Here is a 12117-nt window from a genome sequence, read left to right as displayed (position 1 = left end):
GAGATATGTAACTGAAGGCATTGTTTCTTACCTGTGAATGATGTCTAAGTGCTTTACTTAGGTACTGGTAAACATAGATTGTTACAGTACAGTATTATTTATTAAAGTAAAAGAATACAAACAGTCTTAAAAAGCAAAGAAACACATCAAACTGGCACAGACCCCTGGGTGAAAGGCAGTGGACATCATTTGGCTCTTTATAACGAAGAACACAAGTGCTGCAATATTTAAAAAAAATCCTGAACTTCCCCTAGTGTGAGAATTGTAACATTGTTTCTCTAAACATGCTTTCTTTATTTTATTCATCACCCCTCCAATAAGTATGAAATTTAACGTAAATTACTCACTATAATATAATCATCACTGGAAAAACAAGTTTTAATTAGCCTTCAATCTTGTTTGGTTACAGAGCCATCAAATAAATAATCAGACCCCTCCTTCCACATCCCTTTTTCAGGATTTGTCATTACATGTAGTTCTCTCTTACCTTTATGACTATATTACTTATAACCAACAGACAGGCAAGATTTTCGTCTATCAAATGATGTATTATATTACTGTTACGACAGAGGAAGTCATGTGACGCTAGTAACATGTCATGAGCTTCTTGAAAATTCATGTCCATTCGTGAAGCCTCGAGTGTTTACTAGATGTGCAATATTCTTGTATATAAGACCGCCAAGAAGTGACGGCAACAATGGAATTGAATTGCAGACAGAGATAGAGATGGACAATTGAGTCATGCGTGTGAATTGTTCATTGTGAATTATAGCGTTTGTTAGAGTTATAACGTGACTGTGGAAATTATGTGTATCGCAAAGTTGTATTGAGAAAGAATAAACTAGTTTTATTTAAGTAAGGACTTGTATTGCTAAAGTTTCTTCGGAAAGAATTTTTACGGAAAATTAACAAATGAACACAGAGGCGTAACATTGCGTTGTTTTCTGTAGATCACTTTCTTAGAAAATAATTTTTTCCAACAGGAACGATATCGTGTAGATGGATGATGTTTTAACAGCTCATACTGTGTTGCTAGAAATGCCAGAGAAATTGTAATAGTTACGGGACATTGTCTGCCTTTTGCATGTTATTATTCTATGTTATGTGTTGCATTATTTTATTAAATAAAAATTATTTAGTGCACTACTACCATTAGTATGAAAAAGTAGTGTTCAGAGAGATATAGATTTATATAATTTTTTTCTCTCTCTCAAGGAAACAAGAGCTCTATAACGAATTAGCTTAAAGTGGGGTGGTGCTGAATGGGGTCTTACTGTATTCTTCTTCATTAACATTATTTTCTGATACACATTAAATTTCCTGTTAAATAATTTATCCCTGCTAATTATACTTCAATACTGTAAGCTTTAAAATTAGTATTTGCTATGTTTATGAATGTATTTACTGTTACATTTTTTCTATTCCATTAAGATGGTGTTAAAAATAAGAAGGAAGCAGATCAAAAATTTAAAAAGGTAAAGGCTGGGGATTATAGGTTATAAAATTATTGTACATACATGAGTATAAGAAAACTCAGTGGGTAGTGAGGAGGCTCACAAGGAAATCTGGCCCTGATACTATTCAGACCTGTTTTACCATTGGCAAAATACCACAGACTAATGGAGCTGTTTAACTTGAAGAAGAAAAAAAAAGGACTCTTTATATCTATATGAACACAAGGTGATGCAGAATCCGATCTTAGACAATCACATTTCATATATACTTTTCTCTATATATTGGAACTGTAAAATACATGTATACTTCTATATGATAGATGATATTTTTGACACTTTTACAATTAACAAAATGATCGATAATACTCCTACCAAAATAAAAGACTAACACATTTCATCTACCACAATAAAATCTTATAATTTTGGAAGAGTGGGAGTTTATGGTATTGCATACATTTTTAGATAACAGGATCATATTACACTTCCATTACAGTAATTAGTAGAATAATGATGTCACATTTTCTGCTACCTAAAAATATATAAAAATAATGTATTTACAAGGCAGCAAATGGAAGTCCAGACATATGGAAAAAACCCAATAACAAGGAGTTAAAATACAGTTGAATAAAAAAACAATTAAGCAATCATATTTTAATTTTAATATTCAACTGGAGTAGTCGAAACATATTTTTTGTATTTCAGTCATTAGAATCTACTATAATCACTATTTTTCTCCTTCACTTCAGGCCCAATTCTCGGGAAACCTGCAATTACACAAAATACAAACAAACTATTTTATTAGCATATGTGTGTGTGTGTATTTAATATTATTTTCAAAGCAGATATGTTTTCATTTTAGAAATAAAATAATATGTTTATACTTCTTTTCTTAACATAATGTTATATCATACAGTATTAGTTTTGAATCTGAATTAGACACAGTATCCAACAGCACTGAAGTACTGAACACATATGTTTAATGGATATCTAAAATTTTTGTAAAAACGTTAAAGTAAGAAAAAATATACAATCACTTCTATTAATTTTAAACCTTAGATTTTCATCTATTAAAATACCAAATGCTAAATATTTCAACAAAGGGACAAAAAATCTAATTGAAAACTAAAAGAAAAAAGTACTAATTTTTAATATCATGACATGCATCTTTTAAGTTTTAACTGATTTTGATAATAAATTCAGTAAGATCAATTAAAAACAATTTGGAAAAAAGTAACTTTAAAGCTGATGCTCCTAACCCTACTATAAACATTTAGTCTACATAATCTAGGCTTTAATAAGAGATTAAGAAAACAAATACTTGATACATACTTTGTCATCAAGAATATGTAACATGCATAAACAATGTTAAGTACTATGTTTTAAATTAATGTTTTAATTCTAAAGTAAAATGTCAAATGTTGCATCATTTGACTTTGCATTTGAAACTAGGTATTATTATACAAGTCAAATACTTCTATTTTTTACACTTTTTTACAGAGTTAATAATATCTTATATGAATAATTATATACATCAATGCAGTAGCACTTTGCCACAGGTGTGAGCGGTGGTGCCACTGACGACATGTTTAGCACCTACATAATTTGTTCACATTGAATTAACTCAACAACTGAACATTGAAATGCCACCACAAATAGACTTATGGTTAGAAAAATATTAAAAAAAAACTGTTCATACAGCAAAATTGTTAAACAATGCACATCTAAAAAGACAATATTTTGAACAAAGACTTAAATGATCTCCAGGTAAACTAAAACAGGAATGTGTTTAGGACAGCAATCCAATCCAGAGCAATAGGCTCATCCACAAAGTGAAGGTTATGGTTAGGAAAGAAATATCTAACCCTGTAATTCAAAAAGCCATTATAATGAAATTGATTATGCCTTTGGTCACTGTTAACAATATACTGTAGTAGGTAAAGACTGAAGTTGATTGAGTCTCACAAGCCCAAATTTCAAAAGCTTCCAGCCACACCTCAATATCAATGGCTATTTACATGAAATAGATAGCCAAAGAAACTGGAGACACAGCAATGTCCTTTGTCTGCACACATCTGTCAACTTTCCAGTGTAGCTTCAAAGGAACATATGTTTTTGGTCTTGGAAGATGATGTCATTGTACTAGAGGTGAGACTGTAGGAAGTTTACTGAGGAATATGATCTAAAATTGATCTTCTTAAAAGCTTGTTATAATGGAAACTATGGTGTTGGGCAATAATAATCATCACACTAAATATGAGTTACAATGGAGAAAATAATTCCAAAGGCACCACTCTGAATCTAAAATACTCTTTTTGTTAAATGCAATTAATAGCATTATATCACATAATGCACAATATAAGAATTGGCCTATTCTGAGAAAAATTTAGAAAGTTATGACTTTATTACAAAGCTTTGTTCTATGTTTACAATAAAAACCAAATAGATCATCGTGCTGTTAGAGATTGGCACATCCAAGATATCAAGATTTAGTTTTTTAACATTTTTGAGTTTTCCCTATACTGTGATTCCCACTGACACAAATGTGTTTTTGGACCGGAGGAGTAGCCATACTATGTAACTTGAACTGAAATAAGTACCTCCAATTATTTGAGACAGAGCAGGTGAGTTTAATGACTTGAAGCAGAATCAGACCACTGCAAGGCTGTGCAAAAGGAGTATGAGGTAATTTTGACTTTATTCATAATTAAAAAAAAAAAACTGCTTAAAAGCAAAGAAGCTAATTTATTTTGTATTCAATAATACTTGACCCACCCCTTTCAGACCCCCTTTTGCTCCTCCTGTAAGTCACTTTTTGCTCACCACTACATGCTCCATCACTGTCTATACAAACATGTGATACACAAAAATTAGTTCTATATTTTAAATGCTTCAATATTAGATGCTTCGTCAGCTGTTCAGTGTTAATCACACTAACATTATTGCAAAGGTTCACACAGTAAATGACTGATTATACAAAAGGAATGAAATAATATAACTATTATTTCCTTGTCAAACTTAATTTGCTTTTCTAATGAGATAATAAATTACTGATTATATGACACAGGATTTAAAATACTTTACCAGACCAAAAATATTTTGATAGAGGTATTTTATTCTTCTAGGAACTTTATCTACAGTATATTTTTTTTTCTTCAAGGGCTCTCCAGGTCCTGTAAATTGAACTTGGAAATTTCCAGGTATTTCAGAATTCACACAAACATTAAGAAACATTGATTAAATGTTTAGAAACAAAACTTCCTGTTAAACAAAATTTAATGGAACAAACTCATGACCTAATGTACATATTTAAAGCATAAAGACAGGTGTCTTACGTATGAATTGTTTCTACAAGCTCTAATGAACTAAACCGTCACCTCATAAATCTCATTGTAAAAACACCTTACCTGCTCATACACAGTCCAAGCCAAAGCAGTCATGAGTGTCCTTCTAAGAACCCTTGGAGCAAGACCCCTAAAGAAACCTATTAAACCATATTCCTGTAAGCAAAAAAACATGTAAGGCTTCAGAGACAGTACTAAAGACTTGAAAGTGTAAAACTGAACCTGCATTTTCATAAAAATATTTCTGCACATTTGTATGTTTCAATGCTCATTTATAAGTGTTTAGCACAGAAAATTAAATAGATTATGTCATAGGGATAATTATTCATATACATAAAAAGATGGAATAATTTTATCTTGTGTCATACATATACACACACGCACACACAGTCATAATCAGTAAATTATATAAAATCAAATGCACTAAAAAAAAAGAAAAGAAAAGAAAAAGAGTAATTACTGTTAAGCAATGGCATTTGAATCATTATTGGGATGTTTTTACTAATTTTAAAGCTCAGTCAAAAATTTACTTCTCAATAATTAAAGATAATTAGTAATTTAGACAAACAACCAGGTTTAAGTTCTTAAATTCACTGAAAATGAGTTCTAAAAATAAAATATCTTAGAAAAACCACCATTTTTAATTTGTAATTCTATAAAATTCCCCAAATCAATTTCAGTACAAAATCCTTCACAAAACAGCTGGTTTAATTAAAAACAATGGCCATCAGTAGAATGACTGATCCACTAGTTTCGATGGTCATAGCTTGTGTGTGTGTGTCATGATGAATACAATGAGTTTGTTTTCTTTGGCACAGACATCAAATTATTTTTTACTTGGGAACCTCGACCTTTAACCATTTAAACCTAAAATCAGTAGCATTCTTTCTCAGGAGAAGTGACCTATAATGTTCAGAACTTTATTTATTATTCAAAAAGATGTCTACAGACAATATCATCACTACATCTCCCAAATTTCTTTGCTTGGAGGGATAAAAAATTAAAAACAGAACAAAAAGCTTGGCTATCAGAATTTTTGATTTTTTGTTTTGTTCATGTTTTATGTACATTGTGAATCTCGTGCCTCATGAGACTCAAGACTGTTTGATGAAAGAAAATGCATGTTTAATCCTTATGGCAGGATTTGAGGGTCCTCAAAAGTCCTGGATTTTTTTTTAAAGTCTGTAAGAAACCCACCTAGAGGAAGTCATAAGAAATTCGATAGAAGCTACAGGATTACTTTATTGTGTCACTAAAGGCTAACTAACAAAATAATAAATTTGGTGACAACAGAAAACTTCCCCTTTCTAAATATTGCAATTTAGTACGACACAAGTAAAAATCTAGAGAAAAAATACTTCCTAGATTGAGTAAAGCAACTAAGAACAAGCTAGTAGAATTACAGCTACTTAATGTTGGTTAATAGACATCTAACTCTGATAGCTTCAAACAAATAAAAAACATAACAATACCTCTACTTATTATTTGTTAACTCACGTCCTTAATATTTAAAAACAAAAATTACATTATAGGATTTATTACTTGTAGCAATTCTCTGAATTACAAAATAAAACCAATGGTTATGTCTCTTATACAATTTTTTTGAAAGCCCAAATCTTGTCTAAATAATGCATTATATAAACTCCTCAATTACAAGCCACATAAGCACCTATTACACCTAGATTAGAAAGAATCAGTTAATTAATTAAAGAGGCCAGCATTTGCAGGCAAATGCAACATGTCTTCATCATGCAATTTAAACATGACCTATTTTGACACCAGAAAAATCTACTTGTTGAAAGGTATCTTTGTACCAAATTTCATGTAAGTTGGTGGAAAGAAGGGTAAGTAATTGACCAAAACTTCTAATATTATGGATTTATTTAACATTTTGATCCCACCCTAAAATGACCAAAAATGATACTATCCCATATTTGTGTAAGTATATGTATGGGCCTTGTAAAAAAAGTAGTATTTATGTACCAAATCCAATGAAAACTGATCAAAATTCAGCAAATTAATTGTCAAAAAACCCTTAAACTATGTTTTTGTGGCACATTGACTCACATATATTTACTAAAAATGGGCAAGTCTAATATTTTTGTTTTTCAATGTGTGTTGCTTGTAGAAAAGTGTTTGTACCAAATGCCATATAAACTGGTCATAATATGGCTGAGTAACTGACCATAAAACCCCAAGATATTCTTTTTTTATGAGCTCTGACACCCCTAAAAAGTCTCAAAATGGAGAAATCCAACTTTTTTGTATGTCAGTGTGTTGAGCACATGAAAATTTGTGTGTGTTAACTTGCATCTTGATTGCTGTAAATATGACTGCAAAGTAGCCCAAAACATATGTTTTTGGGTACATTGATTTTTCACTCCATAAAATCCTTGAAATATCTAAATCAAGAAATAAAAGAGATGTCTGGGCATATTGGGCAAAGATATAACTCTACCATGTTTCAAGTCAATCTGCTGAGAAACGAATGAATAAATGGTTGTCAATTGAAAAGTGTTTGGAAGAAGAAAGAAAGAAGATTAAGGAATAAAAGAAAGTATGTCTCTCTACAGAGACATAATAAAACAAGAGAATCTTGTTTATATAAAGCAAAGAATTGCTTAATCAACAAGTCAGGAAGAAAACCTTAAAATGACCATAAAAGATCTAAACTCACAGTGAATAATATAGCCAGCAGTATAAGTATAAGGAACAGAATAATAATTTCCTTAAGCTTAGCGAGAATTGTGATAAACATGTTGTTGATAGACTTAAAACATATGTTTGTGTTGATCTGTCTGAGCATGAAGGCAATGTCTCCCAAAAGCAAACCAGTTTAATATTTACAAAAATTCAGACAATTCTAAAAATACCTAGAAACTTTATAAAAATCAAACACTGGCCACAAAAAATGGGAAATTATTGAATAAGAAGATCAGGGTGGTTAATGCTGTGGAACTGAATTTTACGGATTTAAACATGAACTAGTAAAGGACACCAAGACTTAATGTGATATTCATAAGGGTCCATAATTGAAAACAAAACTTAGTTTGAATGAATGAATAGTTTAGATAATTAAGATTTGTGTGTTTCAAATGTTAAAAAAACAGAAATGTTGGTTAAAAATTAATTTTAAGCCTTCTACAAACACCTTGCTTTTTCAATTGGAAAATAATTATGAAAAAATAATGATAAACCCTGTTGGTATGGGAAAATAAAAGCTCATAATAAGTTGGTTATTCTTTATTCTAGATATTAAACAAACCTAAAAATGTATCCTGTTTTTCTGAAAAAATTTGTGGATTATTTACTTTCTAATTTAAGAATTTAATCAACTTTAATTTGTTAAATAGATGTCTTAATAGGTTAGTACATGCAGAAATAAACCATGCAGCTAGTGAAGGGTAGGAACACAATATTTATACCTTATAAACATAGCAGATTGCTACTGAAACCCCCTTGAATTTCCTAGGGTACAACTGCATATGAGTTTTTATAACATCTGAAGGCTGAGTAAAGATAGAAGCCATTATTCCTGAAAATGTTCCACAGAGAAATACTGTTGGAACTTGAATAATTCCATCTCTCCATGCTTGAAAAAAAAAAGCTATATTAAAATCAAGTTATCATGATAGGAACAAATTACCAATCTAAACACTACAGTGTTGAACATGCACTAAAAGTTTGTTTTTACCATCAGCTGAATTAACTAAACACTAACAGTTTAACTTTTTCTTACCCAGCAAAAAAATAAGTCTATACCATAGAAGATCATATCAGTTATTTTAATATAACAATAAATTTGAAGAGAATTATAATAGCCTATGCATTTCAAATAATGTGTCTAGATGATCCAGACAAGTATAGTTAAAACAGTTTTCAATATCATTTTCTGAAATAGAGCTTAAAATAAAAACTTATAATACTCAAATTTAACAGTAGCACAGAACTAACTATTGATGTAATGATGTAAGTACACACTAAAGATAAACTATTCGAGTTTGGCAAGTTACAAACTGATATATTTTACGGTTACCCAACAATATTTTATGGCTAATAAATGTGAATGTGGAAGTTATATAAAATTATTTTTTTGAATAAATTAATTTCTGGGGAAAATCACGAGTACAAGATAACTTCTGAAAAAAAAAGAGTTAATTTAGCATCTTTCTGTATATAGAAGCTTAAAGCAAAAACGTATTTCCTGAGAATTAGTTAAATTCCAGTAAGGAATCTTTTTTTCGTAAAAATTATTTCCGAAGAAACTTTAGCGATACAAGTCCTTTCTTAAATAACACTGGTTTATTCTTTCTGAATACAACTTTGCAATACACTTAATTTCCACAGTCGCGCTATAACAAACGCTATAATTCAAAATGAACGTCTCACGTGCTCGACTCAACTGTCCGTATCTATCTCTGTCTGCAGTTCAAATATACATTGTTGCCGTCACTTCTTGGCGGCTTATATATACAAGACTACCGCATATCTAGTAGCCTCTCGAGACTTCAGGAAGGGACGTGAACGTTCGAGAATATGACGCGTTACTAGCGTCACGTGACCCCCACTGTCGTAACATAAGCTTTGCCTTTCTTTCTGTTAAGCTTATATACAAATACTATTTCCTTAACTAACGACCAGAGACGTAACACTTATTTTAAATTTTAGGCTTAGCACTTTAATTCTATAAGATATTTAGGGATTGAAGAATCATGATAAATGTTAACTTGTTGAAAAAAGCAAACTATTTTTATCTTCATTTAAATTATATAATATTCTGCAACCCCAGTGGAATCCGTGATACCACATGGTAGATTATCAAAACATTTTCCAGAAGGTCTTAAATAAACCAGATTTTTCTCATCTTTGCATGTTTCTCTTTAAAAGAATATAACAGTGATAAAAATAGTCAGTTTTTATTCCTTATGTTCAATATAAATATTGTTGCGTCATCGAGATCATGTGCCTATTCTCACGCCCTCTAGTTTCTAGAACTATCCCGTACCTTGGCGAATGCTCTAGTATTTACTAGATAGGGTAGGCTGGTATATAAAAGAGGGTGACAATGTGAAGAGAATAATGTAATGTGTGTGTAGATAGTGAGTAATTGAACTGCAGTCAGAAGTATTATTGAGCACGTTCTTTGTTATAGCATTTGTTTAGCGCGAATATTGAAATTAAGTGTATCGTAAAGTTATATTCGGAAAGAATAAACCAGTTTTATTAAGTAAAGACTTGTGTTGTCAAAGTTTCGTCGGAACGAAGTTACGGAAAAATCAATTAACAAACGGAGACGTAACAATATTATAATACTACTCTTCATCTTTTGCTGTTCCATTTTAAAATACTTATATTTGTTTATGTTACATGTAATTATTGAATACTTGTCTATTTTTCATTAAAAAAATTTTATTCTGCTAAATTGAAGAAAAAAAGTATTATATAAGGAAAGATACAATTACTCACATTCTGGTATATGTTTCTTAGTTTGAGTGTAGAACATCAGATAAATGCCAGAATATGGTGCATCTCGTAATAGTGTGGGAATCAGTCCACTAAATAAACCTATATTAAAAACATTTTAAATGCTTAAAACCAGCTTCTGATCAACAATTGAGAACTATAATAACTTTTATAAACTATGAATTATTATCATTTTAAAGTTAGACCAAAAGTGTTTTTTGCAGTTATCAATCACACAATTGTTATAATGCTAGAATAGGGTCTACTGCATTTCAGCAAAGGCTAACTGGTTACTTAAAACTAACAATACACAATTGCATAAAATTCAAATAAGCCAGCTACTATTATTATTATTAACAGCAAGCTGATTACAGTGTGATTTGGGTTATTGATTCTGAAAATCTACTTCTAGACCCCATCATGCCTGGGTGATTTTCCAGATATGTTTTTGTCCCTCTTAGTGGGGGAGTATGCCAAACAGATAAGAACAATGCCGACCATCCTGTTAGCTCCTAAACTATATGAAGACTTTGCAGCCAAACAAATAAATTCAAACATAATGTGAATTAATACAAGACTAGAGGGAAAACTCATGCATTCTAATACAAAATACCACAACCAGAGTATGTAAAATATAAAAACAGTATTTAAATTAAGTAATTAAAACAGTAAAGTGACCTCCCTAGAATACTCATGTACGAAGTTAAGTATGTAGTGTTTTCAATGAATCTGACAGCCATGGGGGTGGGGGTGTTTCAATGAATGAGAGGTTAAAACACACTATACCAACCAAACACTTATTGTACAACAGACATTTTGTGCTGAATAGTCTGATCAAAAATGACAAACCAATCAAATTATTCAGTAAGAGATACTGTATATAGTGACAATCTGGGTATCAAGGGTAAATACTAAAACTCAATGGTATTGTTCCCAGATTCCTACTGAGCAGGATGACAGCACCAATACTCTTAAGTGCCTATAAACAAATAAAGAAATTTACAAACAAAACCTCAATAAATAAATACTACTATCTGAGATGGGGCTATGAGGGATGACAGCTTCATTCCCCAAATATCTTTCCTTTGCAATACACAGTATTATCTTCACCCACACCTCCCTCATGCATATGGTGACGTTGTCTGTACTTACTTAATCTTAATTTCATTTTTGCATAGTTTAACACAGTTTAAAAAGCTTCCCATGCATGCAAACATGTGTGCACATTACTCCTTTAATTGTATAGATATCTAATCAAAAACACCTTAAATGTGAAAAAAAAAGGTGCAACCATAAAAGGTTTGAGTATGCAATTTAAAAAAAATGAAATCAAAATTGACAGCTAAACCGCTAGCTACACTTATAACATTGATAAGAATCTTAGAGCAAATATTCATTCATTAATTAGCCAGGCCACATTTTTTGTTCAGCTTTGGGCATGATGGTGGGTAAAATAAAATATGCAGTCTAGCTAACTAATGAATGAATATTTGCTGTAAAGTTCTTATCAGTCCTGTAAGTGTAGCTAGCAGTTTGGCCACCAATTTTGATTTCATTCCTTTAAGTTGTATGCTGAATCCTTTTTTTGGTCGCACTTTTTTTCACACCCAAGGTACTTTTGATTAGCTATCATTACTTTTTGTCAATACACACCAAATAAAAAAGTGACATTTGACAGTAACCAACATTAGTCATAAGATCGCAACCCTACTATTCGGAATAGACATATACTTTACAGAACCAACCAGATACTTCAAAATATATGGTGTTAGCAGTGGTGTAGCAAGGGTTCTCAGCACCCAGGGGCAAAGACACTTTTGGTGCCCCCACCTCTGAAATGTTTTGATAATTTGTTTTGT

General features: G+C 31.1%; 1 protein-coding gene across 1 annotated transcript in view; it reads right to left on the bottom strand.

Annotated features, from left to right (window-relative positions):
* Positions 1 to 794: 794 nt before the first annotated feature.
* The window catches only part of LOC106472778 (solute carrier family 25 member 38-like), a 49419-nt gene continuing 38096 nt past the window's right edge, over positions 795 to 12117 (bottom strand). Inside the window, exons 7-10 of the mRNA XM_022401306.1 lie at positions 10262 to 10360; positions 8221 to 8387; positions 4859 to 4951; positions 795 to 2218 (exon numbers count right to left, since the gene is read on the bottom strand). Coding sequence (XP_022257014.1) covers positions 2192 to 2218; positions 4859 to 4951; positions 8221 to 8387; positions 10262 to 10360 — 386 coding nt within the window. The 3' untranslated portion in view covers positions 795 to 2191. The remainder of the gene's footprint in view (positions 2219 to 4858; positions 4952 to 8220; positions 8388 to 10261; positions 10361 to 12117) is intronic.

This window comes from Limulus polyphemus, unplaced genomic scaffold, assembly GCF_000517525.1.
Source record: "Limulus polyphemus unplaced genomic scaffold, Limulus_polyphemus-2.1.2 Scaffold5603, whole genome shotgun sequence".
Classification (NCBI taxonomy): domain Eukaryota; kingdom Metazoa; phylum Arthropoda; class Merostomata; order Xiphosura; family Limulidae; genus Limulus; species Limulus polyphemus.
The sequence above is the reverse complement of the archived record's forward strand: the minus strand, read 5'-3'. Positions and strand labels throughout refer to the sequence as shown.